General features: G+C 48.2%; 1 protein-coding gene across 1 annotated transcript in view; it reads left to right on the top strand.

Annotated features, from left to right (window-relative positions):
• The window catches only part of FBLN1 (fibulin 1), a 74505-nt gene extending 68885 nt beyond the window's left edge, over window positions 1–5620 (top strand). The window contains exon 17 of the mRNA XM_012801185.2: window positions 4811–5620. Coding sequence (XP_012656639.2) covers window positions 4811–4950 — 140 coding nt within the window. The 3' untranslated portion in view covers window positions 4951–5620. The remainder of the gene's footprint in view (window positions 1–4810) is intronic.
• The last annotated feature ends 8121 nt before the right edge of the window (window positions 5621–13741 follow it).

Here is a 13741-nt window from a genome sequence, read left to right as displayed (position 1 = left end):
ACCCAGTTGAATTGTTACCTTCTCTGCACAGGAGCTTAAAGCTTCCTCCTTAAAACTCCCCATTCAGAGTAGCCACAGATGGATGGATGAATGGATGGAGTATCAGTCTGCTTGTGTTACTATGAAGGAATATCTAAGGCTGGATGATTTATAGAGAAAAGAGGTTTATTTGGCTCACAGTTCTGCGGGCTGTACAAGGAGCACGGTTCCAGAATCTGCTTCTGGTGAGGACCCCAGGAAGCTTCTGCTCATGGAGAAGGGGAAGTAGGAGCCAGGGAGGGAGGGAGGGTAGGAGGGAGAGAGAGAGAGAGAGTACCAGGCTCTTTTAAACAATCAGTGCTTCCTGAACTAATAGAGTAAGAACTGTTTGCCTCTGAAGGTGCCAACTTATTCATGTGGGATCAGCCCCTATGACCCAAACCCTCCTACCAGGCCCCACCTCCAACACTGGGCATCAAATTTCAGCATGAGATTTGGAGGGGACAAACTTCCAGACTGCATCAGATGGGCTGATGGGTGGGTGGGTTGATGGCTGGGTGACAGTAGGTGGGAAGCTATGAAGAAAGAAATGGTATCAGACTCAACCACTTGGCTCTACAGACATTTCTTGGGCAACTGTTAAGTGCCGGGCACTGGGAACCACCAGACTTCTCAGGTCCTCTTCTGTGAAGCTCTCTCTGGCCTCTGGCCTGAGTGTGGTCAAGGTGAGGAGATGGAAGACAGGCCTGGACTAGCCTAGGGATGGCGTAAACATGTCCCCCCAACCCCGAGCTTCAGGGAAATGTGGCTACTGGCTGGAGCAGGGTGGGCAGCCCACAGAAAGGGCGTGGTCTGGGAACGGGAGCCCTGGACCGAGTGGGGCTGTGGTCAGTGGGAGAGGCAACAGGGACTCAGGTTGCGGGGGAGGCGTAGGGAAGCCAATTCTGGAATGGCTTCAGATGCACCCTAACAGGGCGTATTCAGATACAAACACTTTCTTCACATCTGGGGCTTTCCCTTCTCGTGAAGTTGAAAGTCAGTCTGAGAGAAACAGCTCACACTTGCTGTGTGCTGCTACTGCACAGGGTTCAGCCGCACTCTGACTGAGAGTCAGGCCACGTTTAAACCATGGGGTGCTTTTCCGTAGCCAGCAGTTATTTCTGCAGGAGAGTGGGGCAAGGAGAAAAAGGCCGGCCTCAAGTTCCTGTCCTTTCTGACTCTGAAGGTTGCTAATTTTAATCCCTGTACAGAAGAAGAAATGGAAACTCAGAAAGGTTAAAGAACTCACCTGGAGTCCTACCACGGCCCCAGGCTGGTTAGAGTCCTGCAGGTCTCAGAGTCCACTTGGAATGACTGTGGCAGGTCCCTGTTCCCACACCAAGTTCACTGCTCACACTTCCTCTTTCCTTCTCAGTCCCCAGACTGACCCCCAGGGGACACCCTTGATTTTTCTACCCTCTCATTTAGCCAGGGCCTGGCACACACAGCATGCCATCTGTCACTGCTGTTAAAAAATGCTTATTTAGGCTCGGTGCCCGTAGGACAGAGGTTATGGCACCAGCTACCTACACTGAGGCTGGTGGGTTCAAGCCCGGCCCAGGCCTGCTAACAACAATGACAGCTGCAACAAAAAATAGCCAGGCGTTGTGGCGGGCACCTGTAGTCCCAGCTACTTGGGAGGCTGAGGCAAGAGAATCACTTAAGCCCAAGAGTTTGAGGTTGCTGAGCACTCTACCAAGGGCAACATAGTGAGACTCTGTCTCAAAAACAAAAAAAAATGCTTATTTAACTAAGGATATATAAAAGAGAATATAAACAATGATATACTAACTTTATATTTTATCATATTTACATTTTATACATTAATTTTATAGCAATTATGAACATAGTAATATATAAACTATAAATATATCTTTTACAAATAATATATTAGCTATATATTAATATAATTTAATATATTATTAAAATATAATAATGTATTAGCTATATATTGTTTGTATATAATTATATTTACACATAATTGGACATAAACTTATAAAATATATATAAAACATTAAAATATATGTATCTAAATGTAATACATACTTTATAATAAATTTACATATAAATTATTTTTTATATTTTAAATAATATATTTACATATGTTTATAATATATGGTTAATATTTATAATAATTATATAGTATTATATAAAAAAATTATGACTTACAGAAAGAGAAGAGTAATAGAAATAAAGCCCGGTCTGCTTGTAGCTGGCAGAGGGGGCCCCATCCCTCCTCTCTGGGCCTTTCCCAGACTCACCCTGGCAGAGGGGGCCCCATCCCTCCTCTCGGCCTTTCCCAGGCTCACCCAGGCCTTCTTGCTTTTCTTCTTTGAGCCCCAAACCCCTGAGTTCTGGGACCTTCTCCGCACCCAGAACAAGTGAAGGCAGCAGGCAGCCCAGGCTCTGTGGCTGGGGGTGCCACCATTGGCCCTGTCAGGCCTGGGGAGAGGAAAAGGTGACATACAGGTGTTGGGGAGTCATGGGAGCATGTGTGAGTTCAGCTCTGTAAGCCCACGCTGACCCCGACAGGCAGACCCAGCCCAGGAAGGGTGGGCAGCAGTGACCCAGTCATCAGTGTACACGAGGGTAGTGATACTGTCACGTCTTTTGCTGGGACCTGAAGATGTTCATGGGCCTTCAAACAGGACAAAGCTGCAGTGTCATCGCCAGGCAGTAGGCAGAGAAAGGGTGCTGACAGGCTGCAGAAGCCTGTGTTTATCTCTCCATCAGAGCTAAAGTCTGTGTTTGCTTAGGGAATAGCATGGAATTCCACTCTGGCTGCTGGGCATTTCACTTTTGAAACTTAAGCCCAGAGAGTGAAAGGGGGGACATTACACCCAAATTTGAGCATGAACTTGATGTTCTTGACTTGAGAATTCGCTGCTGATGCAGAAGGCCTTTGAGACCCTTCAGTTGTCCCTGAGCTTTTGCTGCATGCCAGGCACCAAGGGCTGAGACGGGCTGTCCTGTGCATTCCTAAGTCCGCAGAGGCTCTGCTGAAACCAGCCTGGAATCAGCGGTCTGTAGCAATCGGTGCTGGTTCTCACCATGTGGTTGGGAAGCTACAGGCTCCGATGTTTGCTTTTCACAGAACATCAGAGCCACAGGTGTGCCAGAGCCAGCTCACACACATTCACACTAGCTCATACTGGCTCTGGAAAGCTTCTTGTACACGTGTCTCCCCAACTTCACTTTCACTGATACGTTGATACCTTGAAATTGGCTGTGGGAATTGGTCTACGGTATAGTCAGAGAGCTGGTTGTTAAGCCGTCACCAGCCCAGCCCTGCAGCCACAATCCTAATACTAGAGTTTGTGGAATGGGGAAGGGACCTGGGAGGTCAGTCATTCTAAATGTCAACATTGGTTGTCCTGTGCCTGCTCTGTCCTAGGCCCTGGCTTGGCTTGTGCAGCTTCCTCTGCAGGAGGGGCACTTCCACCCAGAGGCCTGTCCTGACTCCCCCCACCTGCCTCACTTCCATCTTGCCACTGCTGGGCAATGCACAGGCTTCTATCAGAGCACAGCACTTACCTGTTTGTAACTCCACCAGCTTTGTACCCAGGATTTGGGGTGGTTACTCTGTTGCCCAGTGCCTGTTAAGCAATGCCTGTGCCCATGGGAGGGTGAACTGTTGGCAGAGATGTCGGTGCTCACACCTGGACTGATGCCTGGACGTGTGGTGCTGGGCATACAGATTGTGCAGTGCAGATGTGGAGGCAGATGTGTCCTGTTTGCTCATCAGGTGCAAAAGCTCAGGAGACTTGCTATCTTTTGCTTGCTGAGGAATCTGAGGCTTAGAAGGGGCCTCAGTCTCTCCACAGTCCAGTAAGGATGACGGCACTCTCTCTAGTCCCATCCCAGAGTGTGAGAGAGTTCTCTGAGCCTTTGGGTGTCCTACAGAGGCAAGATGGTACTACCAGGGCCTGGCCCAGAGACGTGGAGATGGCCAGGCCCAGGGTAGAAGAGAGCTGCTCCCCCGAAAACTGTAGAGTGCCTGGGGTTGCTTCCTCTGCTGAGCTTTGTTCATGCCCTGTCCTCTGAGCCCAGCCACTGGTCATATGGCCTTCGTCTGGTTCCTCCCCTAGTCCACACAGAACTCCTTGCCACCCCCTGCAATTCCCGGGAACTGATACCTGTCTCCTCCACACCTGTCCTCCTAACTTTCCTGGCCATTCTGCTGCAGCTCTGAGCCTCTGTCTCCTGAGCCACCTCTTGATTTCGTGACCTCAAACACTAAACAATGAGCTTGGGTGTCACCCTCCACAGTGGCATGAACAGCAGGGGGTCCAGGGGCATGTGCCATGGGCAGTGGGAACTGTTCTGCTTGGAGAAGGGAGACCCAGGACTCCACTGAGATCCTAACATCACAGGGAAGAGGGTATACCCTCTTCATTTCTTCCCAGGGGGAAGAGGAGGTGTATGAGTGTCTACCAGGCAGGATCTTTTCTAGGAGCTTTCAAATCATATCAGGTAGATAGTGGTAGAGCAAGAAGCCTGGGCTCTGAGACGGCAGGAGCTGACATTGACCCCAGAGCCACCCACCGCACAGCCCACACTTATGGCTGCCCTCACAGTCTGAGCTGTGCATGAAGTAATGAGTCTCTACAGGTGAAAGCAGAGGCCCCTTGGTAGGGGTGTCACTCAGGGAAGGTGAGCATCTGGCTCAGAATGGAACTCTGAAGTGTAAGGCCCTTCGAGCTCTGAATTTCCTTAAGGGAAATCATTTCTCAGATCTCCAGCTTGCTATGGTCCCTGCTAACTTCCGGCACACCTTCTGCTCTCTCCCTAGGTGTCGTGCGCCAAGTGCGGCCCATCGTGGGCCCATTTCATGCAGTCCTGAAGCTGGAGATGAACTATGTGGTTGGGGGTGTGGTCTCCCACCGAAATGTTGTCAACGTCCACATCTTCGTCTCTGAGTACTGGTTCTGAAGACTGGTCTGTGGCACAGCCAAGGGTGCACCTCCAGGCCAAGTCATTGCTGCCATCAACTATGCATCAATAGCCATTGTTTGCACCCCTCAGACATTTCTTAATGTTATGTATTTGTAGTGTTAGGTCAACATGTATTAAGCTGAGCCAGATGAATAAGTCCATCTGATGTATTTTGGCATTTAAATAATGAGTCCAATTGCTAAACTATTTGGTTGAAAACTTTGCTCATTTAATGCAAAGGTTAAATTTCACTCCCTCTCTCTATGGGCTGGGCCTTGCTAAGGACCAAGGAAAGAAAGACATTTTTCAGGGGCAGCTAGTCCAAATGCCAAAAGAAGGCAGGTTCTTGCCCTGATTGTATGACATTTGACATTTTGGTACTTTTTTTGCCTATTAGGTATAATATGCTCTAAGGACACAGCTCCTGTAGAACAGCACATAAGTGTATAATAAATTCTCCACAGAAACATCATGACAGAATGCCTCGGGGAGCACTTAGAAGGTAAATTGCAGTTCTGTTGAAACAGGAAAATCCCTTGGTAAAGACACAGCCTGTTAGATTTGTGTGTGGCCCCAGTATGTTCACCAGGGGAATGGCTGGGTTTTCTCTGTGCCCTGCATCTGTCTTTTCTTATGAGTGGAAAAATAAACAACTTTGTGATCTTCCTGATGGCCTATACATGGGAGTCTTTCAAAAAGAGGGAACCCAGCTAGCACAGGAGTCCTCCACCAGCACAGGGACTGAGAATCTGTCCTCTTCCCCAGGCATCTCAAGACACCTCCTGCTCCACAAGGTTCTGAGATGTGGGCTCAGCTTATGAATTGGAAAGCTTCCCACCCATGTCATTTCCAATACCATGCCCTCTGCGAAACATGCCTCAACTCTGTTTCATGCCCACATTCAGCCCTGCTAGGCAGGTTACAGGGCTGTGGTGTCTTTGAGACTTGCTTCCAATAGCAAACCTCCTGTGTGAACATTCAGATCCTCTCCAGAAATCAGTGGGGTGAGATAATGATGACTCTCTTCAGCAAGGAGGAGAAAGGACTGGTGTTCACTGAGTCCCCAGAACCTGGGCATGCGGGGCTTAATTTATTCCTCCCGGCAATCTGGTGAGGTGGATGTGACCATGACCGTGCACAGTGAGCATGAGAGGGTCAGACTGGGCTCAGGGAGAGGGACACAATTGCTACAATCCACACACCATTTTAAAAACAGAGAATCCAGGGATTCAAATTCAGTTTATCTCACTCCAAATCCCCTCTAAAACCCTGTGTCAGAGCAGACATGGGCAAACTGAATTTCCTGGGCGAACCAACACTACCCTCAGGATCAGTGGTAGGACCAGGACCCCCCAGTGCCCCAAGGCCCACTTGGACCCACAGGCACTCAGCCTCCAGGCGCTCTGTCTGCATAGATGCCTCTCCTCCCAATCCACCTCTGGGTCAATCCCATCTTCTTAGGCAGGGATCTCACACATGGCTCAGAGCCTCCTGTGCCCCAACTTGTCTCAGTAGCCAAGACCCAGCAATGATATCTCAGCCCCACACCTGAGCCAGTGCCCCTCTAACTCTCAAGAACATGGTCTCTACCACTGTTGGGGACTTCTAACATTTCCAGGGGCCTGGTCCATCAAAGCCAGGTCTTGAGTCAGCAGGCACAAGGCTTTCTGGAGCCTTGGAAGCTGATAGGAAGGAGAGGGCCCAGTGGGGGTTGGACAGTCCACAGGAGCCCTGTCCAGAAACAAGATGAGCCTGGGGGCCAACAGGCAGCTCTTCATGCCAGAAAATTGGGGTGGCCACGTTGAAGCCTGCCAGGAAGCTAGGTGCAAGAATGAAGGCCAGGGGCAGGAAACTGGGTGGTGCAGGGGGTCCTGTCTGCCCACCTGCAGCCTAGGGGGCAAATCTGCAGAAGCCAGGCAGTTTTGGTCCACACTCGGCATAGGTTTCTGGAAGCCTCCTTCAGGAGGGCTGGGAAGACAGAAGCCCCTGCTGCTTCTGGGAAAGGGGCTTCCAGTACCAGTAAAGGTTAACGTGGAGCTGCCATTGGTAGGCAGAGCCAAGGCCCAGCTGCTGACTGGCTCTTGCAAGAGGACGTGACCTAAGCTGTCCAATGAGCGCTCTTTCCGGGTGAGGCCAAAAGGCAGCAACAAGGTGGGGAGGGCTGGGAGCTCCCAGGTTGAGTAGCCTGGGGGAAGACCGGGAGTCAAGTGCCAGCCCTGCCTGATTCAGAATCAGAGACCCGGTCCACACCTCACCCTGGCAGTCTAGCAGGGCGAGTCACTGCCATCCTCTGAGCTTCAGTTTCTGCATCTGCAAAGTTGGAGGTCAGGCACACAAGATGATGGTAACAGTCGCCAATGTCCGTAGAGGCACCTGAATGCAGCCTGGAAGTGCATTGGCATCTTTTCAATCTGTGTTTCTTTTCTTAATCATCCAGGAGAGACTTGCCCGACAGTTATGTAAATTACACAGGAGCCTAATATTTCACATTTCATATCACGCTACGGGTTGGGCACCTGATAGACCCATAAGTATCTCATTATATTTGTGAAGTAATTACCGTCAGAGCCTAGCCTCAGCTGCATTAGGGGACCAGCTAATGGGAGCTGGTGGTGCCTCTGGGTCCCCCATAAAGGGATCCATTCTTAATGGCAGGCTTAGAATGAAATAACTGAGGGGAATCTCTAAAGGCAAAGCAGTTTGTAAGCAGCATGAGAAAACAAGCACACAGAGACACCAGGTGAATCCATTTTGCTGATCTGGTAGAAAAAAACTTGTTGGGAAGGTTCCAGAAGGTCTCCTACAGTAGTATTCAACCAAAAAGCTGTCTGCCTTGAGTGAAGGAAACTTACTCCACTGTACGGAGGAGCCCCCTGGGCTAGCTGGCAGCCCAGTGGCACCTGCGTTCATCCACGCCTGGGAGCTGAGCAGAGGGTGGCAGGGCCCACCTGGCCAGCTAGAGCCCAAGAGGCAAGCCAGCTTTTCAACGGTTCTCAAGTTTGTTCAGGTGAAAAAACACATGGAAATCCAATTGTATCTTTTCTTTTCTAATATTTGTATGAAAAATTTCAAATATACAGAAAATTTGAAAGAATTATACAATGAATGCCAGGGTACCTACCACCAAGATCCTGCCGCTAACATTTTACGAGACTGAGTTGAGTTTTGAAGAAATGATAATATGATGAGATACTAAATGTAACACAAACTCTGGGTTCTGCAGGCTTGAGTTTAAATCCAGCCACTTAGGTTTGTGCAGTGGCGATATTATAAGCCGTTAAGGCTTATCTGAGGCGCGATCATTGCTAATTAAATCCAGCCACTTACTAGCTGTGTGGCTTCAGTTTTGTTTTCAGTCTACAAAACAAAAATAATGACATGTACTTCACAGGAGCTATTGTAGGGATGAAATGGGATAATTACATGAAACAGTGCAAGGACTGCAACACAGGAGGTCCCTAATAAATAGTACTATCCTTACTAATACACCAAAGAGGATAGTTTTTATTCAATTAGATGTCACATCTTATTAGAGTCTAGGGTGCACACAAAGGAAGCAGGGAAACTTCAGGAGAATTTATGAAAGAATAGTCTTAATTGGGAGGCACCTGTGGCTCATAAGGGTAGGGCACTGGCCCCATATGCTGGAGATGGTGGGTTCAAACCCAGCCCCAGCTCCCCCCAAAATAGTCTTAATCGTGCCTTGGCTTCAACAGCAGTACCCTCCACTCATTCAGGAAGGGACACCAGCTTTGAGAGGGCACCTTTGCTTGCATATGGGAAGGTTTTGCCTGAGGCCACCTCCTGGACCACAGCTGGTCTGTCACCCAGGCTCTGATCCCTATTCAGGACAGTTTACATAATCGTCCCCATCCCTGTCTATCCTCTGTTCACCTGGATGATGTCTGGGTGCCAGCCACAATGCTTCAATTCCATCCATGTTGTGCCAAAGAGATGGGCCTCTAGAGGCTGTTCATCTTCCTCCTGGGAGTGGAATGAAATGGGAAGGCCCCCTTGAATGACTTCTGAAGTCTCAAGGGAGAAATGGAGCCCTTGCAAACTCTTATCATATGGCCCATGGGGGCGGCGCCTATAGCTCAGTGGGTAGGGCGCCAGCCACATACACTGAGGCTGGCAGGTTCAAACCCAGCCTGGACCTGCTAAACAACAATGACAATTGCAACAACAACAAAAAAATAGCCAGGCATTGTGGCTGGCACCTATAGTCCCAGCTACTCTGGAGGCTGAGGCAAGAAAATCACTTAAGCCCAAGAGTTTGAGGTTTCTGTGAGTTGGGACACCACAGCACTCTACCAAGGGCGACATAATGAGACCCTGTCTCAAACAAACAAAGAAAAAATGACCTGTAGGAGCATGGTTACAGTCACTCCTACTTCTAATAATAACATTGCTCTGTTGAAGAAAGACCTCTCATGTGCCAGAAACACTCCTGTCACCATCCCTGACACACACAGATACTCACCTGTGTACATGTGCTGCCAGCTCATCTTGGCTGCCATGCCCACCTCAGGGCCATCCTCTCCTGAGGAGCTGCCTGTCTTCATCCCCTGAGATGACCTTGTGCTCCCATCACTATAGAACTTACTGTGCTGCCTACTCTGGTGCCATAATTGCGCCAGACCAATCGGGTTTAACTTTCATTTAACTCAGTCCTGAGCTGTTTTTCAGTTGCCCTGGATGCCTAGGTTGGAGATCACATAACCTGAGCAAGCCCAGATGAACCCACCATGAGCTAAGTAGTTGGTCCAAGGAGTGGGACTGAGTTGAGAAGCAGACACCACCTGGCTGGATCCAGCATCCAATCAGATCAGAGCCTGACATCACAAGGCAGGATCCAACATCCAATCATATCAGGCTCTGACATCACAAGGCAGGATCTAGCGTCCAATCAGATCAGGCCCTGACATCACCAGGCAGGATCTAGCGTCCAATCAGATCAGGCCCTGACATCACAAGGCAGGATCCAGCATCCAATCAGATCAGGCTCTGACATCACAAGGCAGGATCTAGCATCCAATCAAATCAGGCCCTGACATCACAAGGCAGGATCCAGCATCCAATCAGATCAGGCCTTGGCATCACATGGCAGGATCCTGCCTCCAATACCTCACTTAGCACATGGTCCCATCAGATCCACTGCATTGCCCTCTGATTATAAAACCAGCAGATTCCCTTGTTTGGGGACACACAGCTATGGGCACTATCCTTGATGTGCTCCCCAGTTGTGCTCACTAAGATGTCTACTCGGAAAACCCTTTAATCCATGTGTCCACTGCTGGATTTATTATCCCCATAAACTTGGATTTACACATCCCTGATTTCACTTTCAGTCTTGCCAAGTTCAACAAGAGATTTAATGTTTGTTCATTGCTCTAATTCAAGCTCCAACATTCTCACAATGGAACACACAAAAACACGGAAAAGCAATAATGAACTCTACTCAGCAAGACACCACCATACGTCATCACACAAACACAGCTGTGAGACACTGATACACCAAAGTTACAAACCCTTACCAAGTTGTTTGTAAGTGCTGCCAGCGTAAGTGCATGGTGGTAAGTTCACAAACTTAATTTTCACACCCTGTACATTGCCCAGCCTAGCCTTGAACTCTTAGAATCAAGCCATCCTTTCACGCAGCTGGGACTACAGGCCTGTGCCACAGTGCCTGGCTTCAGGAGTATTTTTAAAAAATATGTTTTATTTTTTAGAAGAATTTTAGGATTACAGAAAAACTGCAAAGGTAGCATGGTGAGTTCCTATCTGCCTAGCTCCCAGGTTCTCCATTATTAATCTCTTACGTTATGTGGCCCAATTATTACAATCAATGAACTCATCCGGATACGCTGTCATTAACTGAAGTACGCACTTTATGCTGGTTTCCTTACTTCTGACTTTTGCTATTCCAGGATCCCACATGACACTTAGTCATCACGTCTCCTTAGGTTCCCCTCGGCTATGACACTTTCTCAGATTTTCCTTGTTTTTGATGACTTTGTCAGTTTTGAAGAGTTCTGGTCAGAAATTTTGCAGAATGGTCCTTGGTGGGGATTTTTCTGATGTTATTCTCATGGTTAGATGGGGGTTGTGGATTTGTGGGGAGGTAAAGTGCTCTCTCATCACATCCCGGCAGGGGCACATTTACTGACAATGCTCATCACTGTCCCTGCTGGCCTTGGTCACCTGCCTGAGGGCTGCTCCTCAGGGGTCTCCACTGCAAAGTTCCTCCTTTCTCTTCCCTTCCTTTCTGTACTCACCACTCGCAGGGTGAGGAGTTATGCCCCACTTCTTTGAGGGCATAGTGTGGAAGTATTTTAAAGAAAATCCCAGACATCATATCACTTTATATTTAAGTAATTAAAATACTTCAAAAAAATACATTTCTGGCTGGGCACAGTGGCTTAGGCCTGTAATCCCAGCACTCTGAGAAGCCGAGGCAGGAGGATCCCTTGAGCCCAGGAGTTCAAGAGCAGCCTGAGCAAGAGTGAAATCCTGTCTCTACAAAAAATAGAAAAATTACCCAGGCAAGGTGGTGGGCATTTATAGTCGCAGCTACTAGGGAGGCTGAGGCAGGAGAATTACTTGTCAGGAGGTGAGGTTGCAGTGAGCTAGGCTGACACCACTCTGCTCCAGCTGGGGCAAAAGGAGCTTCTAATGGTAAGGACTTATAAAAACATAGCCATCATGCCTATCACACCTAACCACATTGACAATGATTCCTCAGATTTTCCAATACGTGGCTTATACTTCCAATTCAACTCAGCCTATATTTAGTAAGATGAGTGTAAGTATCCCTGGGAGATACAGAGTTAAGACATACCCCTTGGGGGAATGGGAGGACCAAATCCAAGGCAATTATTTTCTTAACAAAAGGATTTTTTTTGGCCATGCAGGGTGGGTCTCACCTGTAATCCTAGCACTTTGGGAGGCTAAGACATGTACATTGCTTAAGCTCAGGAGTTGAGACCAGCCTGAGCAAGAGTGAGACCCCATCTCTACTAAAAAGTAGGAAAAAAAGAAAAAAAAAACCAGCCAGGCATGTGGCAGGAGCCTGTAGTCCTAGCTACTCAGGAGGCTGAGGCAAAAGGATCAGTTGAGTCCAAGAGTTTGAGTTGCTATGACAGCACGGCACCTGACCCAGGGTGTCAGAGAGCGATTCTGTCTCAGAAAAAAAAAGAAATTTTTCATTTACCGAAGGATTCACCTTGGGGCTGTATTACAAACAAGCCTCCACCCTATGTTCATGGCTTACAAAAAGAAATTTTTCTACTTCATATTTCAAGTGTGGCCCAGTGTGTCTCCTTAAGTTAAGATTTCTCTGTGACTCCCACCACCCAGAGTGTAGACCTCCCTTTTAAAACACACGTTTCCTGTGTAAACCTCAAACTATCCTAGAAACCCATGATTGCATTAATGTGCACAGCTATGATTTAATTTAAAAAATTAAATAAAAATAAAAATAAATAAAAAACTGTCCTAGGACTGCCTGGCCAGGAATTACAGATGTGGACATTAGGTTGGAGGCAGGGCATGGGCCAGAGGATCAGACCAGGAAGTAGAGGCTGAGCAGGATTCAGGGGAGCAGTGTGAATAGCACCCTCCACCCCCCAACTCCCGTGCACTAGCTCCCAAGTCTAGTTGAGTTCAAAGGGCAGGAGATTGGGCCGGGGGTGCCTGGGACTGGCACTTGGGCTGGAAGGACAACTGCCCCACACTGTCCCCACTCCTGTACACCACAAGCATCCCAGTCTGTTTGGTGAATGAAAATTCATAGTTAGAAGACACCTATGTGTAGGGGATTGCTGAGTGTCCCCCCTCCAAAAGAGACGTCCAAGTCCTAACCCCAGTACTTATGAATGTGACCTTATTTGAAAATAGAGTCTTTGCAGACATGGTCAAGTTAAGGACCTCGGAGTGAGGTCATCCTACATTGAGGGTGAACCTAAGTCCCATGACTGATATCCTTCTAAGAGCAAAGAGAGAGATTTGACCCCCAGACCCAGAGAGAAGGGCAGTGTGCAAACAGAGGCAGAGATTGGAGTAATGCCCCTGCCAGCTAAGGATGGCCCCCCCACCCCCAGTAGCCAGACTGGAGTTCTGGGAAAGACTCACCCTCAGAGCCTCCAGAGGGAAAGACCTGGACTTTCTGGACTTCCTGTCGTTCTAGGAAATTAATACTGTGTATGTGTGTACATGTGTGTGTATGTATATAGTTTTAAATTCTTATTATTTCTTCATTGGTATGTTTCTTAGCATAGACAGTGGATCAATACTGTTCTTTTGCTATGTTTTTTATAAATAAGGCCTCCTTGAGTGTGGACGCACAGGCCTTCCATGTCTCCTGGTCTCTGGCTTTAAGAGAGCAGCCTATCCCAGGCCCCTGTTTCCCTGGGACTTGCTGCCAGGAGGTAGGTGCAGGGCACAGAGGAATGATCCCCTCAATGTGATGGCTTCAACGACATCAAGTGTCTTCAGCAGCTTCAAGCAGTACAGAGGATGGTGTGGCTGCCTGCCGTCTGAGAATTCAGCCGTCATTCACGTGTCCACTCCAAGTTCAAGATGTCATGGTTTAACAATTAAATGTTATGGGGCATCAGAAGGCTTTGACAGTTTCGGGAAAGGTTTCTTGATCACTAAAGAACTCATATATTGCAGAATCTCACAGCCCTTGTTCTTGGAAGTTCTTTCTGAAACCTAATCCAGATCTACCCTCCTCACTCTCCTCTTCTTGCCTATAGTAAAACTTTCAACCTTTTCTTTTTTTTTT

This window comes from Otolemur garnettii, unplaced genomic scaffold (genome assembly GCF_000181295.1).
Source record: "Otolemur garnettii isolate 467f Iridium unplaced genomic scaffold, OtoGar3 scaffold00007, whole genome shotgun sequence".
In the NCBI taxonomy this organism is placed as follows: Eukaryota; Metazoa; Chordata; class Mammalia; order Primates; family Galagidae; genus Otolemur; species Otolemur garnettii.
This window is presented reverse-complemented; position numbering and strand designations above follow the sequence as displayed.